General features: G+C 41.3%; 1 protein-coding gene and 1 pseudogene across 1 annotated transcript; one reads left to right on the top strand and one right to left on the bottom strand.

The window, feature by feature from the left end:
• Positions 1-10,222: 10,222 nt before the first annotated feature.
• On the top strand, positions 10,223-10,323 carry LOC147937991 (small nucleolar RNA R71; annotated as a pseudogene).
• A 4,009-nt stretch (positions 10,324-14,332) lies between these two features.
• Positions 14,333-16,658, bottom strand: LOC147937990 (uncharacterized). Its single transcript, XM_087465419.1, has 7 exons — positions 16,318-16,658; positions 16,043-16,238; positions 15,857-15,949; positions 15,603-15,789; positions 14,747-15,378; positions 14,551-14,676; positions 14,333-14,431 (listed from the first exon to the last, which is right to left on the bottom strand). The coding sequence occupies exons 1-7, from the start codon at positions 16,656-16,658 to the stop codon at positions 14,333-14,335; spliced, it is 1,674 nt and encodes a 557-aa protein (XP_087321545.1).
• Between the last annotated feature and the right edge of the window lie 5,941 nt (positions 16,659-22,599).

Raw genomic sequence — 22,599 nt, 5'->3', positions numbered from 1 at the left:
TCACGTACCTTGTCAAAGATGATTCTATAGTCGGCAGATAAGATATTTTCTAGGTAGTAGTCAAAGATTGAGGACAGCAAGGCAAAAATGACAACCTAAGACTAAACAAAAGAACCTACACTCGCCTAAAAGCAAACACACGCACAAAAAGCAAAACTTTTGGGACCACAACACGAAATGAAAAGCAAACACTCTACTTTATCGATCTAACAAGTCCTAGGCAAGAACAATGATGATCAAAACCCAGAAATAGGATGAACAAACGAAGGAACAAACAACCTATCGAGATAACTATGCATAAATCGAAAGCTAACGGATCTATGCAACGCTAAGGACGAAACTAAAGAAACGCAAAGATACAAAAACGAGACTAACAACCTAGAGCACACAAAGAAGGCAAAGGAAGATACAAGATGCGAGAATAGAAAGGTGAAGGAAAGATACAACCTTTGGAGGAGCTTTTAGCTCTAATACCAACTGATGTGAGCGACGGACGGCTCACGGTACGGACGGACAGTCGGTTCCTCGAGACGGTCGGTGAATCGGAAACTTTCCTCGGACAAGACGGTGGGGAACAAAAGAGGAGATATAACGGACGATTGAAACGAAATTTGGGGGCAAACGAACAAGTGGAACAAAAGATCGAACGTTGGCCTCGTCGTGGTCAAGCGGCTATGGAAGGCTGTGAGCGGCTACGATGCGGAACGACGGTGGACGCGAGGGGACACGATGCGATTCGACGATGGTTGCGATAGGTTGCGATGCGAAGTGACGATGGTTGCGAAGGTGGATCGATTCAACGACACACGGGAGATGGCACGGCCCGTGATACGGTCGGACTAGAAGGTCTCAACCCTGGTTCGCAAACCTTTTAGGATTTCTCAAGAGGCAAGTCCCGGACTTGGGCTAGGGAGATTCTAAAACCCTAGACACGCGGCCAGGATCTGATCCTTACACTTGGCCATAAAGTAAAGGCAAAAGTAAATCAAAGCAAAGACCAATCCAACGGTCATAAGAGAGTTTAAAGGAAATAAAGTAAAGGAAGGAAGGAGATAGGGTGGCCACGTCATTGGCTGGACGCGGTGGATAGGATCTTTACTTCCTTGTCCCATAATCTTGTCAATGAAAGTTTCCAAGTCATGAGCCAAGCAGGAATGAAGTGGAGATGCACTAGAGTTCGCTGCCTCGTTAAAACCTCTTTGGTAAACCCATTGGGGCAAACCCAAAGTAGAAAAAGAGTACAGCTCCTTCTAATGACTTAGGGATGTCTTCACACTAGCGTGATGGTGAAGACACGCGAATTAAGCTTCCCAAAGCTCGTTGCACCCAAGGCTCTTCTTTGGTGATGCTAGCCTTGAGTCCTTGGTGTAATGGTTGGAGCTTGGCCTGGAACTGCCCATTAGATGACCTTGTCTTGCTCCTCCTTGATGATCCTTGGGAACTTAAAGATGCCACGTTGATGTTCTAGGTCAGATACTTGTCGCCTATGCTAGCTACTGGACGCTGGTACCATTTGTCTGAGTGTCCGAGAGGCGTCCGAGAGGTGACCGAGGAGTGTTTGAGAGATGTGAGTGTTCTTGGCCGAGTGACCGATCCCGTTCTCACATTAGTTCTGATTGTTCATTGTCTCGTCAATGATTGCTGGTTACGGTTGTTGAACTTGTTGTTGTCTGAATAACATTGGTCTGTCGATGTTTACGATGAAAGGACTCCAGTTTTGGCTACCTATGGATCATGTTTGCATGCACAAGTAGGTGAGCGAGTGATTACACGAAGGTCAACCCGATCCAGGTGATCGAGTGACGGGTCGGGTGGGTGCTCGGGTTGTACCTGAGATTCAAAACAAACAAAAAACGAAAGCAAACAAGTCAGATGCCAAACCAATATAGATAAAAGAACTTGATCTAGAAAGTGCACCAAATTGATAAGCGGATTTTCACAAAAGGGTTATCAATCCAAATGGTTGTTTATGCCAGGAAGGATGCAATCAGAACAATGCAAGTCAAGCCAAGCAATAAAGGGGTTTTGTCTAACAATCCTAAGATGATAAAAGAAAGAATATAATTAAAGAACCACACGACCTAAGCACTCGATGCAAGCATTCGAGTACAGGATCGGGTGGATTGATCGAGTTAACAAAGGAAGTATGAACAACTCGAGGGGTTACTCGAAGCAGGTGATCGTGTACCTGTTCGGGTAAGGGATCTGAAACAATCTTTTTATGGTGGTGTGGTATGGATGGATGAGATATGAATGAATGATGGTGAACATATGGGGTGTAAGGTGTTTCAATTACCCTTATGCTGTTGTAGTATAAGAGATGTCAATCCTAAATGAGTGTTTGCAAGCAATCAGGATGTGCATATAAGTCTAAGTCAAGCCAAATATGAAGGATGTTTGTCACTAACAACCTATTGATGAAATGTAAAATGCAGAAAGTAAAAGCTACTAAGATAGATGCTAAATGTAAAGAGAGCAGGATGATCTAAACAACAATGCAATGAAACAGAAACTATAGATATGCAAGGCAAGTAATGAACAGGAAACTAAATGAAAGCAACAGAAATGCAACTAAGATGAAACAGGAATTGAGACAGAACAAACACAAAGCATAAACAAGAATTCTGGGGATGAGCTCGAGCAAGCACTCGAGATTGAGTGTAGATCGAGTACAGGGTCGAGTCGGACAAATACGAGAAACAGAGCAAACCCAATAAAACAGAGCAAGACAAAAACGAATCAAACAACGACCAAACAACAGGATTTAAACTAAGAAATCAAAAGACAAGGAAGGTCTTGAGAAGGGATTCATGGGCTGGACTAATGATTGTGGTCATCTAACTTGGTCAACAAATCTCAAACAACTTGAGTTAATCTCTAGACAATGATCTTCCTAGAACATGTTAATCCACTCTCATGGCAAAAACAATCAAGCTCATATATTTCTAGACTTGTTCTCACAAAGCAAAGAACTTATACAAGCAAGCATTAAGCAACAAATCATTAATGTCAAAAATCAAACAAGACATCTAGTCTCTTAGCATGCCTAATGATAATCTCTAGATCTAGACTTATCTTGCAACCTAGACATTGGTGTGATGCTAAGAAGCTTGAAATCAAATCCTACCCTCTCGGTTATAGGATCAGCATAGAGTACATCTAGCCTAGAAGACATATATAACAATCAAGCTTGACCTAGCTAAAAAAACCTCAACCACAATCCAGCCTAACCCATCCTCAAGATCCTAAGCAAACTACTCACAATCACACATGATGAACAACGAAATCATAAACATATAAAATAACGAAACTTGCATCAATAGAAAGATAAAGCAAATATCTACAATATTGAAGAAGGAATCAAACTCGAATTCTTAATATTTTGAAAGTTATGAAACCAACGAATATGAAGAATCTCTTGTTTTCCTTCAAAAGTAGAAGAGAAATCTAAGAAAATAAAAGTGCAAAAAGCATAAATTTCCAAAAGGGTAAATACTAGGTTTGAAAATATCTAAAAAGCTGGACTCTTGGTGGCTGAAGGGTACAAGGTCCTTTTATAGGAAAAGTAGTGGAAGCCCTAAAAATGCTAAAAGACAAAATAGCTAGGCGGCTCGGTCAGCTCGACCTGGTGCTCGGTCGAGTGACCGGTCGAGTTGGCTTTTCTTCTGTTCTTCCACTCGGTCGATTTCTTCTCTGCACACGGTCGAGTGTCTGGTCGAGTGGGCGGTCGAGTGGAACTCCGGACCTTGGTTCTTCAGCTCTAACTCCCTTGCTTTCTCCTCTTGATAGCTTCACTCCTCTTCAGCATTGCTTCCATGCTCCTTAGGCTCCAAAATCACCTGTTTATGCAAGAAAAGATGCAAATGCAATGCAACTATACTCTAATGCATGAACAGTCCTAATGCTATGCAATAATGGTCAAAATGGATAGAAAAAGATGCAAAAGATGTGAATATACTAAGGGAAAACAGGGTAAAATATATTAACATCAACACCCCCAAACTTAGTCTTTGCTTGCCCTCAAGCAAATAAACAAGACATAAGAAGGTAGGTGAGGTTTAAAAGTGGGATCTCAGCTCCTAAAGCTTGCCAATAGACCAGCTAGAATCAATGTCCAAGTTACTAGAACTATGATGCAAGTTGAGTGAGCTGTACTTAAAGATTTTAGACAAGCCTATCTCAACCTTTACTAATTTGAGCCTTAGATATCTACATGCATTCAAATCAACCATTTCCTTTAACATTCATTAATCAAGAACATGAATCAATCTTATGCAATGCTTAAACTCATTTGGCTTGGTAGTAAAAGGTTTTAGAGACAATGATGGTCTCTTTTTAGAGTGGGGCTTATCAATATGAAGGTTCTCTCATAAAAAAATGGATTGAGCTTTAGAAGAATGCTAAAGGTAAGAACACTTAGACACATACAAGAACAAAACCTTGTCTACCCAAAGGCACCCAAAGTGTTTATCCTATCAATCTAAACCCAAATGATCCTAGTTCTACCCTTTAACTTCTTCACTTCTCTTAAACCCTTTTCTATTTTGATTTGAAAGTCTTAGGAGAGGTTTCTTTTTTGATCTTTCTAGTGGAATGGGGGATTCTTACTTATTTGCTATGGTTCTCTTTTCTTCTTATTCTTAAGACATACAAGCATTTTGCTAGACTCTTCTTTTCTTTCTTTTCTTTTCTTTAACTAGAACCATCTTCAACAATTTTTTTACTTCCCATTCTTTCACTAGACTTTGATTTTGCTTAAACACATTCCCCTCCTAAAGACTCTACCTTTTTCTTTCTCTTTCTCCTCTTTTCTTTTCAAAACAGCCAAATCCCAAACCCAACAAGTGAACCACCTAGTCCTATCTAGTTTGAAAAATGCAAACTAGAACTACACAAGGTCTTACTCTTGTCAGTTCAAACCTAACACTTTCTACCTAGCTCAATCCCAAAATAGGCCTCACACACACAAGAATAAACATGGCTTGAAAGAAGAGTTGCTTAAGGGGTAGGAAAACTGATTTTAATGGTTTAATCAGCTACTTGGATCAACAAGAGTGGTAAAAAGGAGAAAGATGATCCAAATATGTATATGGTATCCATGAGTTTAAAGCAATGCACACATTGATAATTGTAAGTCAATATTAGGTTCTTATAAATAGGAAATGGCATCAAATCACAACATGCTTCAATTTAGACCAAAGGCAATGCAGGAATTCAAGGCTATGCAAATACTAACATGATTATGCTAAAAATTTGAAATAAGAAAACAGAAAACAATGTCAAATGCTATCTCAAACCCTCCCCCAAACTTAAATCACACAGTCCTCTGTGTGAAAGAAATTTGTAAGAGGATTCAAGACTTAAAACAAAACACAATATGAAATGCTATGGTATTTACAAGGGAAGGTGATAGTGGTACCTCAAGGATTGTGGTAGATGCTGTCCACATCCTCATTCATGCTGTCAAAAGTGTAGTAGGGGTCTTGTTGATGACTTGGAGAAAGAGACTGGGGCAACTCGACTATTGCAATCGACTGGCACTCGGTCGAGTGGGGGGGCCGAGTTGGACTGCGAGTGCCAAAATTCTGACCTTTCTGCTGGTAGAACTGGTGCAAGAGTGCTGGATCCATGAAGTACTGGGGTGGGAAGGGAGAGTAACTTGGATAGCCTGGATATGCTGTTGGAGCTGGGAAGCCATAAGGAGTTCTGGGTTCGAACTCGGCCGATTGCATGTGGGGTGCTCAGTCGAGTGGTTGCTCGAGTGAACCGGTCGAGTGCCTCGAAAATTGTTGTTCTCGGCTACTTGAACTTCTCTTCCTCTGAATTGGCTCGTACATTGAAGCTCTAGCTGGTTCCACAGGGTTTTCAGCTCTTGAAAGTGCTCTAGTTGAGCTACACCTCCTCAAAGGGCTAGATGGTGTTGGTGAAGAATTTCCACTCTTTAGCTCAGCAATTTCCATCTTTAAGCCCTTAATGGACTTAGCCATATTGCCCACCTTCTTCTTTAGCTTATCAAATTTCTTCCCATGCCACTTGTTCCACTTTTGTAGGAGTGTCAACCTCTTGCTATTCTCTCTCACTCTTCTACTATCTCTTGGGTTAGGCTCATAATCTTCAAAGTAAAACTGCTCCTCCCCATCAGCCATTTGTACATCTCCAGCTTCATCAACTCTAACTTGAGGTTTCCCATCAAACAAGAACTCATCAGCTGGCCAAAAGTCAATGTTTTGCCCTTCACTTATGGTGGTAAGCTCTTGATTGGGTAGGACAAGCTGTCTTTTCCCAATTGTTGGAAGCTCAAAGTTGAAAATGTGATTTCCTTGATGCATCTCCTTGGCTAGTATGAGAGTGGAGGGGAGATAGCTGGAATCAATCCATCTTGGCAAGACTTTCTCTCCTCTAAGTGGGACCTTAGCAGCTTGTAGTATTGGAGTGATGATACCTCCAATGGTTAGGGCTCCCCATGAACCTTTGTTTTGTATCTTGCCTACCCAACTTCTCAAATAGATCATGTGGTCAATGAGCACCATTGCAAGATCAGTGCCTTCTCTGCTTCCAAGGATGATGCTTCTATCCCTTGCTTGAAGAATTATGCTATTAAGTGCCACATCAATCATCTTGAGCTCACCCTTATTGAGATTTCCAGTTTCCTTCCAAGCAAAAAAGGTGTTTGCTAAGACTTTGTGGAAGTACCTTAGGACTGGGCTTCTTATTTTGGAACTCTTGGTCTTGGAGGATGAGTAGGTGATGTTATCTCCAATGGTTTCCCAAACAGCATAGAGTTCTTCTCTTGGTATGACCATGCTCCTCTCACTACCAACCTCAAAGCCAAAGATATTGGCTATCTTCTTCATTGAGAGCTCATACTTCTTTCCCTTGATAGTGAAGGCAATATGACCAGCTCCCAACTCATCATCCTTCCTTATGTAGCAGTGCAACTTGACTATGACTAGAAACTCACAGCTTTCTTCTTTATAACCCTCCATGCAAAGCCCCATGAACTTGGTTAGGTTGCACTTCTCAAAAAGATATTCCACATCTTCATCAATGCCTAGCTTCTCCATGGTTTCCTTGTGTGGGTATCTAGTCCCCAAGAACTGCATCCTTAAGAAGGCTTCATAAAGTTGCCTTTTAGTCAAACCACAAGATTCTTCTTCTCCATCATCTTCTCCCTCTTCTTCTTCACTCTCTTCTTCAACCTCCTCTTGTTCAACTGCTGGCCTCTTCCCCTTGGCCTTCTGTCTCCTAATGTGCTCTCTAAGAGTGAACTCCATCTCTTCTTCACTCTCAGTTCGCTCAGGGTCTTCCTCAGCTGACTGATGCTTCTCTCTCGCAATCTCCTTCGATCGCCTAGTCGGACCACCACTCGGTCGTGTGCTTGCTCGAGTGGTGGGTCAAGTGGTTCTTCCAATTCCTCCTCTCGATTCAAGACGAGCATCACGACGATCTAGGGAGCTTTCAGCCGCTGGTTGAGACTTCCTAGTTATCTTTGAAGGCATTTTCAAATAGAACTGAAAGGAATAGACTCAAAGCTTAATGTTAATAGGTTAGTGACCAAAAAACTAAAAGAGCTAAGCTTGAGCAAAAAGATGAACTTGAGAGAGAATTTAAACTTGATTTTAACTTGTTTTTAAGCAAATGAGAGAGTGTGAGAGGTATATGATCAAATCAAACTTTATTTAAAGAAGTTAAGAGGACAAGGAGACAAGAGTGGAGTGTCCATACCATTAAAATTTGAAATGGGAATCTTTGACCTTCTTTTTGCTGCCACTCGACCCCACACTCGACCGCACGTGGTCGAGCTCCTTGACCAAAGTTTGAAAATTCAAAATTTTCTTCTTTTTCTTCCCTCCACTCGATCATTCTAAAGAAATGGGAATCGAATGGGCCTTAGATCTTTGACAACTCGGTCGAGTACCTCTCGTGGGCCGGTCGAGTGGGCTTGCGAATCTACTTCCCCAAGTCCAAATCTCACCATACCCATCTACACTTTCATTGAAAAGCCTACCCAACACAAACATAAAAGAAAACAAATCAAAACTACAAGGAAAAAAAAAGCTTATTTACAATGATACCTTAGAGACTTTCTCCCTAGTGAGCTTGTTTAAAGTCACTAAGCTTGAGTTTGGTTGCCTTTTCAGGCTTGGTCAAGATACCAAGGAGGTGATGAAATCCTCCCTGGCACCTCTTGATCAATGTGAAGTTGACCCTTGATCACTTCACCCTTAACACATAAACCATATTTCTTCTTGATTTTGAGCCTTGGTCTTGCCTTCTTCAAAGACCTCTTGCTTAGCTTAACTTGGAGATCCTTCACCAATTCAGTCAACTCTTGAGCTTTTCCACTGATTCCTCTTGAAGAAAGGGCTTAGCCTTTGGAGTTGCCACTTCACTTAAGCCTTCATGAGCACCTTTGTCCTTGATAGTAAAAGGTTGATCATCAATGGTAGGAAGGTTGGTTGGGTTATAGCTGTCAAACTTCATGGTTATATCCTCAGCAATGTTCAAGGTTACAAGACCATCCTTAACATCTATAACAGCTCCAGCAGTGGCTAAGAATGGCCTCCCTAGAATGATAGGATCTTCAGGCTCCTTATCCATCTCTAGAACCACCAAGTCTGTATGAATCCTTGCCTTTCCTATCTTGACTGGAATGTTTTCCAACTTACCAACTACATCCCTGTTTGATCCATCAGCTAGACATATGTGAAGGTTGGTGGACTTGAATTCAGTGTGCCCAAACTTATGTGCTATAGAGTAAGGCATCACACTGATAGATGCTCCCAAATCACATAAGCACTGGTTGTAGTGAAGATAGCTAAGTGAGCAAGGCAGATAGAATGGACCTGGATCCTTAAGTTTAATTGGGATGATAACTCCTCCAAGGTCTTCAAGATCCTTCTCATCTTGAGCATGAGCCTTCTTCTTTGACAATTCAAGCAAAAAAACCTTATAGAGAGGATATGGATCATATTGTTCCAAGGCAGGTCCTCTCTCTTCTTCTTGGCAAGCAATGATAACCTCTTGTATGGCCATCACTTCCTCTTGTTTCTCAATCACAACCTCTTCCCTCAAAGCTTTCTCATCCTCTTGTTGCAAAGCCAACATTTCTTTTTTCTCAATGATTTCCCTTAATTCCTTAAGCTTATGTGCCTTGAAACGTCCTGGGAATGGTAGAGGCGGTTTGTAAGCAGGAGGAATGTACTTAGCAAGCTTGACAGCTTCTGATCCTTCAGCTCGATCCACTACTCGATCAGGCACTCGGTCAAGTGCTGGATCGAGCACCTGGTCGAGTGCAATACTGGATTCAGTCTGCATTGCACAAACATCACTCTGAACTTCAAGAAATGACCAATCCTCCCCATCTTGAACTTCACTGTCCTCAGTGACTTCTTCTTCAAGGATATGAATGGCTTTTGCAGTGAACTCCCTTGGGTTTTGAACAGCTTTTCCAGGGAGTAGAGTAGGTTTGGGAGCTGAAGTAGAAGCAAGGTTGCTCTCCATATACTTCACTCTAGTGTTGAGACCTTCAAACTTCATGTTAAGATCATTATACTGGGATGTGAGCCTTTGGTTCAACTCAGCAAACTGTTTGGCTTCCTTAATCTTTCCATTGGTTTGCCCAATCAACAGCTGTTGCATCATGGCTCTTAAGTCTTGTTCCTGGTCTTGGTTAGTCTGAAACCCTGGAGGGGGACACAATTGAGGCTGGAACACTTGATGCTGCTGCTTGGGTGCATAGTTGTTTTGCTGTGGAGGCTGTGGAGGTGGATAGACTTGATCTTGGGGATTTGCTACATTGGTGCTTTTATAGGAGAGGTTGTTGTTCTTGAACCCACCTCCTTGGTTGTAGCCTTTAAATCCTCCCTGGTTTTGCATATAACAGAGCTCAGCAAACTCTCTCTCCCCCTCTTGAACTTGAACCTCTTCTTCACCAATGAAATGAATGGCCTTTTGTTGGCTTAGTAGGATCTTGTCAAGCTTCTCATTGACCATCTTCAAATCCTTCTTTTACTTGTCCTCTTGATCAGTGGAGGTGGACCTTACTATTCTGTCATAGTCCTCATTGTAGTTTCCATCTGACTGAGCAAGATTTTCAACCAATTCCCAGCCTTCTTCCACATTCTTCTTGAGGAAGTTACCATTTGAGGCTGTATCAAGAAGCATTCTGATCTTGGGGAGAACTCCTCTATACAAAGTACTTAGTAGGGACTCATTGCTGAAGCCATGGTGAGGACACTGAGTCTGGAATCCTTTAAACCTCTCCCAAGCTTCACAAAAGCTCTCATTATTCCTTTGAGCAAACCCATAAATTTCTAGCATTGGAGAAGAACTTGACCAAGAAAGCCTTCTTGCAAGCATCCCATGTGGTGATTGCTCCAGTTGGAAGTGTCTTCTCCCATAGATGAGCTTTGTCTCCAAGTGAGAAAGGGAAAAACCTAAGCTTGAAGCCATCTTCACTCACACCATTGATCTTTGTGAGACCACATATCCTATCAAACTCATCAAGGTGGTCTAGGGGATCTTCCATTGGCAACCCATGGAACTTGTTGGCTTGAATCATAGAGATCAATCCACTCTTGATCTCATAATTTTTGTTTGCTACTGTAGGAGGCACAATACCAGCTCTTTGGTTATGTGTGTTTGGTGCATCTCCAGCACCAATGTTTCTTGCCCTTGGAGCTTGTTGATCTTGTTGCTCCATTAGCACTTGTTGTTCTTGTTCCTGATATATTCTTGTTCTCTGCTATCTCAGGTCCCTTGGTGGTTGGTTGATGTGATCAAGGAGTCTTGTTCTCTGAAGAATGTGATGACCCTTGGACCTTGTTTGCATCAACAGGCACGAGTACAGACTCGGAGAGGCACTCGATCGAGCACATGCTCGAGTGGGTGGTCGAGTCGACTGGGAAGTGATGTCTATTTGTATCCGGCTTCTGACTCGATCGGGTACTCCATCACTCACTCGGTCGAGTGGTGGTCGAGTTGATGATCGAGGTGGTACCTAAAACTCAATCACAGACAAGCAGTAGAAGAATCGAGATCAGTAGCAAACAAGTGGATAAACAAACTTAATTTTAGACTTCTATTGATCCTAATTGTCACAAAACACACTCAACTGGCAACAGCGCCAAATTGAAACAATCTTTTTATGGTGGTGTGGTATGGATAGATGAGATATGAATGAATGATGATGAACAGATGGGGTGTAAGGTGTTGTAATTACCCTTATGTTGTTGTAGTATAAGAGATGTCAATCCTAAATGAGTGTTTGCAAGCAATCAGGATGTGCATATATGTCTAAGTCAAGCCAAATATGAAGGATGTTTGTGACTAACAACCTATTGATGAAATGTAAAATGCAGAAAGTAAAAGCTACTAAGATAGATGCTAAATGTAAAGAGAGCAGGATGATCTAAACAACAATGCAATGAAACAGAAACTATAGATATGCAAGGCAAGTAATGAACAGGATACTAAATGAATGCAACAGAAATGCAACTAAGATGAAACAGGAATTTAGACAGAACAAACACAAAGCATAAACAAGAATTTTGGGGATGAGCTCGAGCAAGCACTCGATCGAGTGTAGATCGAGTACAGGGTCGAGTCAGATAAATACGAGAAACAGAGCAAACCCAATAAAACAGAGCAAGACAAAAACGAATCAAACAACGACCAAGCAACAGGATTTAATCTAAGAAATCAATAGACAAGGAAGGTCTTGAGGAGGGATTCATGGGCTGGACTAATGATTGTGGTCATCTAACTTGGTCAACAAATCACAAACAACTTGAGCTAATCTCTAGATAATGATCTTCCTAGAAGATGTTAATCCACTCTCATGGCAAAAACAATCAAGCTCATATATTTCTAGACTTGTTCTCACAAAGCAAAGAACTTATACAAGCAAGCATTAAGCAACAGATCATTAATGTCAAAAATCAAACAAGACATCTAATCTCTTAGCATGTCTAATGATAATCTCTAGATATAGCCTTATCTTGCAACCTAGACATTGGTGTGATGCTAAGAAGCTTGAAATCAAACCCTACCCTCTCGGTTATAGGATCAGCATAGAGTACATCTAGCCTAGAAGAGATCTATAATAATCAAGCTTGACCTAGCTAAACAAACCTCAACCACAATCCAGCCTAACCCATCTTCAAGATCCTAAGCAAACTACTCACAATCACACATGATGAACAACGAAATCATAAACCCAGAAAATAACGAAACTTGCATCAATAGAAAGATAAAGCAAAGATCTACAATATTGAAGAAGGAATCAAACTCGAATTCTTAATATTTTGAAAGTTATGAAACCAACAAATATGAAGAATCTCTTGTTTTCCTTCAAAAGTAGAAGAGAAATCTAAGAAAATAAAAGTGCAAAAAGCATAAATTCCCAAAAGGGTAAATACTAGGTTTGAGAATATCTAAAAAGCTGGACTCTTGGTGGCTGAAGGGTACAAGGTCCTTTTATAGGAAAAGTAGTGGAAGCCCTAAAAATGCTAAAAGACAAAATAGCTAGGCGGCTCGGTCAGCTCGACCTGGTGCTCGGTCGAGTGACCGGTCGAGTTGGCTTCTCTTCTGTTCTTCCACTCGGTCGAGTCCTTCTCCGCACACGGTCGAGTGTCTGGTCGAGTGGGCGGTCGAGTGGAACTCTGGACCATGGTTCTTCAGCTCTAACTCCCTTGCTTTCTCCTCTTGATAGCTTCACTCCTCTTCAGCATTGCTTCCATGCTCCTTAGGCTCCAAAATCACCTATTTATGAAAGAAAAGATGCAAATGCAATGCAACTATACTCTAATGCATGAACAGTCCTAAAGCTATGCAATAATGGTCAAAATGGATAGCAAAAGATGCAAAAGATGTGAATATTCTAAGGGAAAACATGGTAAAATATATGAACATCAGGATCGAGTGATGAATGAATATGCAAGCAATTAAGATACGAAAGAATTCTAAGGATGGGGTAATCGACTCCTAAGTGTTCCTAACCAATACATATGTCTTACATGCCTCAAGCAAATATTCCCTAGACAATGAATCTCTAAAATCTTGTTAAAACACTCTCGTGATAGAAACAATCAACCTTGATCACTCCCCTACCCAACTCTCGTTGGAGAAACATGACCAAGCAGGCAATAAGAACCGATTCGTTATTGTCAGTAAACCCCTTACTCATCTAATCTCTTAGGCTAAGTGAGTAAACCTCTAGCATTGGTTGATTCAAGCATTTCATCTACACCTCTCGGTGGTAAAACACCCTAGATCTAATCTCACCCTCTCGGTTTGTTGACAGCATTAAGAACACCAATCTAGAAGGGAATTTATAAATAAAAAACAATCAATCTAAGACATCCTAACCGATCAAGAACACAAAATCATCTATCCCATCCCTAGAAACTTTACTACACTACTCAGAAATCATTGCAAGAAACATAAAAGCATATATGAACGAAAATTGCATTGTATTAAACGATAGGGTAGAGAAGTAAGAGTACAAGGTAGAAATCTAAAGAAAATGATAAAAATATATGAAATAAATCCTAACAAAAAGTGAAAAGTGTTTTTAGTGCTCAGTTATCTCTCAGAAGCTCTCGCTCTCTTGTTTGAGGGTCTACGGCATGCTCGTTTTTGAGGAAGAAGAGGAGGGGTTTATATATAGAAACCCTTTGACCTAGCTTCCCAGTCCTGCCCGAGGGTTTACTCGATTGGGTACACGAGGATAAGGTCGGGTTACTCCTCGGGTAGATCTTCAGGTTGTTCTTCCTGCTCTTGTATCCTCCTCGATTGTGTTGGCGTTCGGACTGTTCTTCCAGCTTGATGGCTCCTTCGGGTACATGCTCGGATTTGTCCTTGTTTCTCCCCATTTTAGGCTCTAAAGCACCTGTTTTCATCCAAAGTATGCAAATGCAAGAATGGAACACCCTAAATGGCCTAAAAGTGAATTTCTACAGTTAATGACCTAAAAATGCTAAGGTAAGGGTATAAACAATGCAAAATATGGACAAAAAAGGATGCTAAAAACATGTAAATTAGAGACTTATCACAGTTCCTCAAAATATAAATAATATTCTCCTCTCCTCCTTTACAAACCACACAAACAGCAGAATCACAAAGATGGCGTCGATACCGTTCTGCATTTGTCATAACAGCCTGATTGCCAACTAACCACAAAAAGGTTCTGATTCTCTGCGAGACCACAACACTCCACACCCGTAACCAGAACGAGCCCATATTGATCCCCTGGTGAGCAGATCGAATTAACATATTATAGGCCGATGTGACAGTAAACTTTCCATCAACCGTCTCCCCCTACAAAATTCTATCCCGAGCCCCTGTGACACCATCTAGCACCACCGAACACAGCTTCAGGCACACGTCCTCCGATACAAAGGGTACAATCCGATCTAAGCTCCATCCCCTGCCATGAGCCCACAAATCATTAACACACTCATCTCTTCTTTCTGCAGGTAGCTCTGTCACTAAACACTCCATTAGCGGTATTGGTAAGAGCGACCTGTCACTCCAAAACCGAAGAACATCACGCCCATACCAACCACCCAACTCTGTCCCAACAGCAAAATCTCCCTTAGACTGAGCCCCATACTCCGCCAGGTCGAATACCAGGTACTCTTCGGAATCAACCAATCCAATTGCTGAACACCCCTACTTTATACTTACTCCTCAACACTCGAGCCCAAAGACTTTCCCTATCATGCAACAATCGCCAACCCACCTTTGCCAGCAACGCAAGTTTCATCTCCCATGCCCGTTCAATAGCAAGACCACCCTCATTCTTTGGTAAACATACACGCTCCCAGGCGATCAGGTGTTTTTTCTTTTTCTCCCTTGTGATGCCCCAAAGAAACGATCGAGAAACCTTCTCCAACTCATTCAAGAGCGACTTAGGCATAGCAATGATGCTCATCGTGTGAACCAGAATAGACATTAACACTGCTTTCGTAAGTGTCATCCTACCAGCAAAACTTAGACACTGACTTTTCCAACCGGCCAGCTTTGAGGATACCCATGCTAAGACCTCATTAAATGTCTCCTTATTCATTCTCTTCTGCAAGATAGGAATTCCCAAGTACTTGCCTAAATCTGTTGTTGAGCTGATACAACTCGCATCACTAATGCTTCTGCTAAGTTCGCGGGAGATGTTAGCAGAGAAAAAGATTTTGGATTTTTCAAGGCTTACCTTCTGCCCTGATGCACTACAAAACTTCTCCAAGACGCGTCTTATCACACAGATTTGTGCAACTGAAGCTTCCGCAAATAAGATCAGATCATCTGCGAAGCACACATGGGACAGGAGAGGACCACCTTGCAAGAGGCGAATAGGTTTCCACTCCTTTCTAGCCGTAGCTATATCGATTTGGTGACACAACCGCTCAAGGCATAAAACAAATAGGTATGGAGATAAGGGATCCCCTGTCCCAGTCCTCTCAATGCCTTAAAGCCCTCTGTTCTCTCCCCATTCCAAAGAACATGCATTGTTGGACCCGTAACACACTGTAGAATCCAGCAAACCCACTCATCCGACAAACCAGCATCAATAAGTGTATCCTCTAGGAAATCCCATCAAATACGGTCATAAGCTTTCTCCAAGTCCAACATCAGTAACATCCACCCCTTTCTCCCTTTCTTTCGCTTCATAGAGTGCACCGCCTCCTGCACCACTACTATATTATCAATACTCAACCTCCCAGGTATAAAACTCGCTTGTGCAAGACCGATCAGCTTGGTCATTAACCCTTTCAGTCGCAACACCATCACCTTGGTAATAATTTTAAACAGAACATTACACAAACTGATTTGTCTTATCCACCTTCGGGATTAATACCAGTAACGCATCATTGATCCCTAATCGAAGCTCCCCTGATTCAAAAAATCGTAACACAAACTGTGTCAGCGACTCGCCAACAACCTCCCAACACTGTTGGTAAAATCTTGGTTGAAAACCGTCAGGACCACGAGCTTTCAACTGGCCCATACTCCTCAAGGCAGCTTAAACCTCCTGCATCAATACCGGCCTACATAACTCACAACTCTCACCATCTGTTAACTGTTGGAATCCTTCCCGCGAGAGTCGTTTAACCAGAACCTCAAGATCCTCCATAGAATAAAGCCTCTGATAGTAGCTCATTGCCAACCTCTCCAAGTCCTGCTGATCCGAGATCCATCTACCATCATCACCTTTTAGACTGTCAATACGATTTCTCCGCCTGCTAATCACCATAGACGTGAAAGTATTGAGTGTTTCGATCTCCTTTTGTAATCCACCTCTCTCGAGATTTTTGAAACCAGATAGTCTCCTTATGTTCTAGTACCTGATCCGGTTCTTTAAGAAGAGCATCCTCTCTTTGTAACAACCCATCAGATTGGTGCCGATCTAACTCATCCTGCACTCGTTGAACCTCAGCCAACAACTCCTCCTTTCGTCTATTCACATCCCCAAAAACTTCTTTTTTCCATTTCTTCAAAGCAACCCGCAGAGAATTCAAAGCCACCGGAGTTGTCATGTCTCTTCTCAAAGACGACACTAAAAGCTCCTTGAAACCAGTATGCGCTAACCAAGCAGCCTCAAATCTGAAAGGACGTCGACGAGGGTCCCGACTTACTTCAGGGCTCAGTTGAAGACGCATTGGCATATGATCAGATGCCAAAAAGGGTAGGTGGGTGACCAACGCCTCCGGCCACTTTAACCGAGCTCGAGCACATCACAGTACACGATCTAACCATTTGGCAACAAAAAACCTCTGTTCCCGACCTCTCCACCAAGTAAAATTGTTACCCGTGTAACCCATGTCAATTAAGGATTCCTCATTGATCCATTCTCCGAATGCTAATGAGTCTGCCCATTCCCGCTAGTCCTTTCATCAGTATGAAAAATGGTATTGAAGTCTCCACCCACCACCAATGGTCCCTCAATACCTTGTATAACTTGATGAAGCTTATTCCATAATCCACTCCTCCGAGTAACTGAAGGGGCCGCATAAACAAGGATGTGGTTCAATACATCCAAGCCATTCTCCACCTGAGCATACATGTACTAATCCGACGCCTCCATAATCACAACATTAGCCACATTTGACCTCCATAAGAGCCACAACCCCCCACTTTGGCCTTCAGCATCCACCCGATATGAGTGATCAAACCCTAGTCCCCGAAAAATACGACTCGCTCTCTCACCTCCCGCGTGAGTTTCGAATAGAGCAAGAATATACGTATTGAACTTCTTCAACAGATAACGAATTGACCGTCGAAAGTTGGGTTTATTTGCCCCTGGTAGTTCTAGAGTATAAAATTCATGATGATAACCTCCAATAAGCTAAGAACCACCGGGGCAATATTGCACCCCACCATCCGTCGCCTTCGCAGAACCATTGCTGTACAGCCAGGGTCCACCATCGCGCGATCACCGCTACTCCCCGATTGCTCTTAATCCTCCCCCGATTGATTATCTCGGGTCAACTCCATACTACTGGGCTGAATCTGAGTGAAACCACCACCGGGACACTCCAGATTCTCCTTTTCAACTCGGGGTCAATTGCCATTCACTGTAGGTTCCGTTTCACCTTTTGCTGGACCAAAAATTAATCCTTTAACGGGCCAAGTAATCTTTTCCACCTTGGGCCGTGGCGTATGCTTCATCTGCCTCTTCCGTTGGGCTTCCTTCTGTCCAAATTTCCCCTCTCGAGGCCCAATAGCTCCATTATCTTGTAACAACCCGTCCCGCAGACCCCACTAGCCGCCCGCTAGCTGCCTCAATGGACCGTCCGTAGACCCTGCTAGCCCCCCGCTAGCCATCCCAACGGACCCCAAAAACGGACGGTCCGTTAGGGCAGCTAGCGGGGGCTAGTGGGGTCCACGGAACGGTTGTCACATATCTAGAGAGGCCCCAAAAACCACTTTTCTCGCTTGAGTACCACTCTTTCCATCCTGAATCTGATTTGAATAATCCACATTCTCCTTATTCGCTACATGAGTAATTCTTCTTTCCTTCTCTGCCGGGATTGCCAAATCCACAGCTTACCTACCAAAACTATTAGAGATTGTGATATTTGCGGGATTATTCTCTCTCCGAGAATCACGGTACTGGTTTCTTTTATTCGCGTTACCCCCCATGACCGCCAGCGGGTTAGTTCGCCGTGACGGTTCTGACGGCTTTCCCTGGTGCCTCACCTCAAACCCATCCCTGGTCTGAGTAGGTGCCTTTTCCGTACCTCTACCTACTGCAATTAACGGCATAGGAGTCACTTCCCGATCCTGGACACTAATGGGACACAAATGAATTAGATGTCCATACAAACCACATTCTGCACAGATCTCCGATAACCCCTCGAAAGCCACGAAGTACCGTTCACCATTGACCATGATAGTGCCATTAAGTGGGCGTTTCAAATTCACTTCCACACAGACCCTAGCAAACCTTGCTCTCTCCACTGTCAAGGTTGTCCGATCCACCCTAATAAGATTCCCCAGGTCTCTAGCCATCCTTATTAGGATCTCATTATGAAAATAGGATTCCCCAACCTCACCCACACCGGTGTCGTGGAAATCTCATCTTTCAACGGGTCAAACTCCGATGACCAAGCTTGCACTAGAAGGTAGCTCCCGAAAACTCTCCAAGGCCCACCTGTCAAAGCTGCCAGATACTTTTCCTCATTTCCAATCCGCACCATGTAAAGATGTCGAGGCAGATCCACAATATTCAGTGTACCAGCTGGCTTCCATAACTCTCACAACCGTCGGCCGAGCACCGAGATCAGGACATTTTGACCGAGAACCGTGACAATCATACAGTTCCGCCACAAGCCATTCATAGCATCCAACACCTCCTTCCTTATAGTAACCACTGGTTCACCATCCTCTCCATCCGGGAAGGCTAACGACACTCTTTCTGCCACAAACGCCGTGTCAACCACCACCTCTGGTACCATCCTCCTACCAACATTTGTCCCCACTACTTTCTGGGCCCAGGTCCCCGGAGCATCCGGCGGGTCACCTGGTGGGCGGTCCTTCTCTCCGATATCCTCCATAGTTGCATCTTGCTCACCACTCGAAACCCTAGAATCGCCCTTAGTCGCCATCTTTTCTTCCGTTTAAATAGTTGAGATATAACAGCTCCAATCATACATCGCATTGTTTTTAACTATATATTTAAAATATTTTAATATAAAAGGAAATGAGAAATTGATTTTGTTGAGATATTATTTTTTTTTTTTAATATGTATGTTTGGCAATATTGATAGATGATATATTTTTTATTTTTTTTGTTTATCATTAAAGTGTACTCTCCAATTAATAGTATAGATATCTCGAAAGTTTTTTCACATATTTTTATTCCAAACACCTCAAACTAGTATGACAAACTGAACACATGTTCAATTTTTAATTTAGTAAAAAATATAAACAAAGATCCGAAATTATCACGATGTTAGAAACAAGAGGTTTAGGGAATTATTCTCTTGTATTATTCTCTATTCCATAGGATATATAGGATTTAGAGTTTACACTAATGGGCTGATAATGGACATCGACATAATTCAATGTGTTTATAACACTCCCCCTTGGATGACCATTATAAAAATGTAGTATCAAATGCGCATGTGAGATGCTGCCTTGTTAAAAACCTTACCAGGAAAACCCTGTGGGAAAAACCATAGTTAAGGGAAAAAGAGTGCAGCGCACTTTTACGCCCCCTCTTGAGTACATCACTTGAAATCTTCGAGATGACGCGATCCAGTATGATGATGTAGCTTCTTGAAAGTAGTGGTTGGAAACGCTTTGGTAAATGATTCGCCAAATCTTTACTTTAGCAAATTTGTAGGACATGTATATCACTGTACATCACCATTCTTCTGTAGGCTATCAGTCTCTTAAATGACTCATCTTAATCATTATCTTCATCTCTCACGATCTCATCAATGTATGTCAAAAACTTTGAAGATGATAGTCTTTCACCATTGGAAACATAATATTCCTCTTGAGGTGTTTATCTTTCGCGTGTTCTTTTGTTGTCTCGTTAAAAACCTTTCATAGAAAAACCCAATGGGATAAAAACCATGACAAGGAAAAAAGAGTACAACCACCACATGATCATATATCTCCCCCTGAAAGCATCATCTTCAGGTTATGCATTATGATCATATATACCAACTTTTTGAACTGTTATAGACAATGCTTTAAGGTACAAACTCATATGATCATCATATATTCTACTGTGTCATTGAACTTCAAGTCATTTGAACCCCTTTCATATAGAAGATCTATTTGAACTTGAATCCCAAATCTTCTTTTACATACAATCTTCAAAACAAATATCTTACACATAGGAGTTATTCATACTCTCCTTATAAAACTTTCTCTTTCAACTCTTCTTCTTAGTATGGTACTACAAACCATTTTTCTCTTTCAGATGATGTAAGCATCTTGAGATAATATCTCTTTCATCAGATGTCAAATCTGTAACCTCAAGAAATTTCATGAAATATCTAATTTTATACAATCCGATTTCTCCATCTTTCAAGAGTAATATTTTATCATTGATTATTTCTCCATATATTCCTTGGTATGTGAAATCTCTACCAGAGATTAGATAATACTTTCATCATCAACCTATTTTGAACTTGTTTTTCTAGCTTATTTTAACAAGAACCACTTGTAAGTGCAGAAGAGGCAAAAAACACATGCACTTTTTCTTTTAACGAGGTTCAGCAAATGCTTACGTCCTCAAACTTTATTGAAAATACTTCTTGAACACAATTACAATTAGTGTTCAATCTCGGGTTTACATAACCCTAAGATTTCTCTTAGATTGTTCTCGATCTATTTTCAACCCACTATGAGATCCCTAAGATCAACAACAATGATCTACACACATGATTCTCTCATAGAGATAAATTTTCACCATTTTCTCCCCAAAGTTGTCAAAAGTCTACAAAACTTTTTTCTCGCTTTTACAATGTTCTCGAGGAATATAAAATATTGCTTCTAGCAATATAATCACTTTGAGGGATAGATTGAATCAAGTCTTGCTCTTATTTTCAAACTCATAAGTGATCTAGATTAGTTGCTTCCACCATAAGAGAGTACATTTCTCATAAGTATATTCTGAGAATCATTGTACTACTAAACGTACTTTATTTCTCATACAGATCCACTTATGTCCCACTCATTTTACACTTTCAAGTGTAAGGACTACAAGTCCAAATATTATCTCTTTAAGAGATTTGAATTATTTCAGATAGTTACTTCTTTCAATGATTAACCAATCATTCTTTGTGTATACTTTTCAATAAAAAATATTTCTATCAGCCGCGGTTCATGATCCTCGATTTTCATCCATAACATCATCAACTGCAACAATGCATGCAAACATATCTACGATGTCGATTTGCTTTTTGGTTCCTTTTCTATCTAGACATGACTCAACTTGTTGAGATTTCTTTTCATTATGATTTCCAGGTACCTGAATTTCTTTCTTACTCATGTCTACATCTCTTCTAGAGATTTTTCATAACTTTTTGCTTCCTTGGTGCCATATTAATTCGGCTCCTTTTCTTTTTTGAGGATGCTTATATTTAGAACCATAAGTCTATCACACTTCATGCAATCTTTAGACTTACTAGCAGTTGATCTTATCCTTCTAGGATATAATTTAAATTGGAGCTCAGCTGGTATATGTGACTTTGTCACTCATGGTCAGAAAATGCCTTCTAACATATTTGCTAAAATTTGCAGATAAATTATCTTTTTCAATTTCTAGCGCACATTTCAAAGTACGAGGATCCAGATAATTTCTCCCAATATATATATCTTTTAGCTGTTTATTCTCCCCCTCATGTTGGAAAGACTGACTCACTGAAAAAACAGTCTGTGCATCTCGAGCCTCAAATTCTAAAGATATTCAATCTTTGAAAGATATTCTTATCCAACTGAAACAAGGTTTCTATGGTGGGTGATATGGATTGATGGATGTATGCAATGGTGAGATATGAATGAATGGATGGTAAGGTGTTTCAATTCCCCTTATGCAGTTGCAGTTTAAGAGGTGTCAATCCAATCTAAGAGTTGTGAACAATCAAGATATGTATATGAGCCTAAGTTAAGCCAAATATGAAAAGGATGTCTGTCACTAACAATCCTATTGATGAAATGTAAAGAGCAGAAAGTAAAGCTACTAGAACTAGATGCTAAATGTAAATGGAACAGAATGATTATAACTAATATGAAGCTAGAACAGAAATAGAAACTATACTAATGAACTAATGCAAGACAATAATGAACAGGACAATAAGTAAATGCAACAGAAATGCAAATAAAATGAGTCTAGAGATAAGACAGGATAACTACAAATCATAAACAAGAGTTCTGGGGATGAACTCGAGCAAGCACTCGATCGAGTGTAGATCGAGTGCAGGGTCGAGCTGGACAAATCCGTGAAACAGAGCAATACAAGAAAAACAGAGCAATACACAAGCGAATCAAACAACGATCAAACAGCAGGATTAAGACTTAAAAATCAATAAACAAGGAAGGCCTTGAGGAGGGATTCATGGGCTGGACTAATGAATGAGGTCA

Source organism: Camelina sativa, chromosome 9 (genome assembly GCF_030686135.1).
Source record: "Camelina sativa cultivar CO46 ecotype springtype chromosome 9, ASM3068613v1".
NCBI lineage: Eukaryota > Viridiplantae > Streptophyta > Magnoliopsida > Brassicales > Brassicaceae > Camelina > Camelina sativa.
This window is presented reverse-complemented; position numbering and strand designations above follow the sequence as displayed.

Bases quoted from the DNA above. Each gene is read 5' to 3' on its own strand.
- LOC147937990 (XM_087465419.1), bottom strand. From the start codon at position 16,658: ATGCGTCTTCAACTGAGCCCTGAAGTAAGTCGGGACCCTCGTCGACGT. The intron at 16,239-16,317 runs GTTTCAAAAATC...GGTGATTAGCAG, and splicing joins GAACATAAGGAGACTATCTG to GCGGAGAAATCGTATTGACA. The intron at 15,379-15,602 runs GTATTTGATGGG...AAATCGATATAG, and splicing joins CTTGGAGAAAGCTTATGACC to CTACGGCTAGAAAGGAGTGG.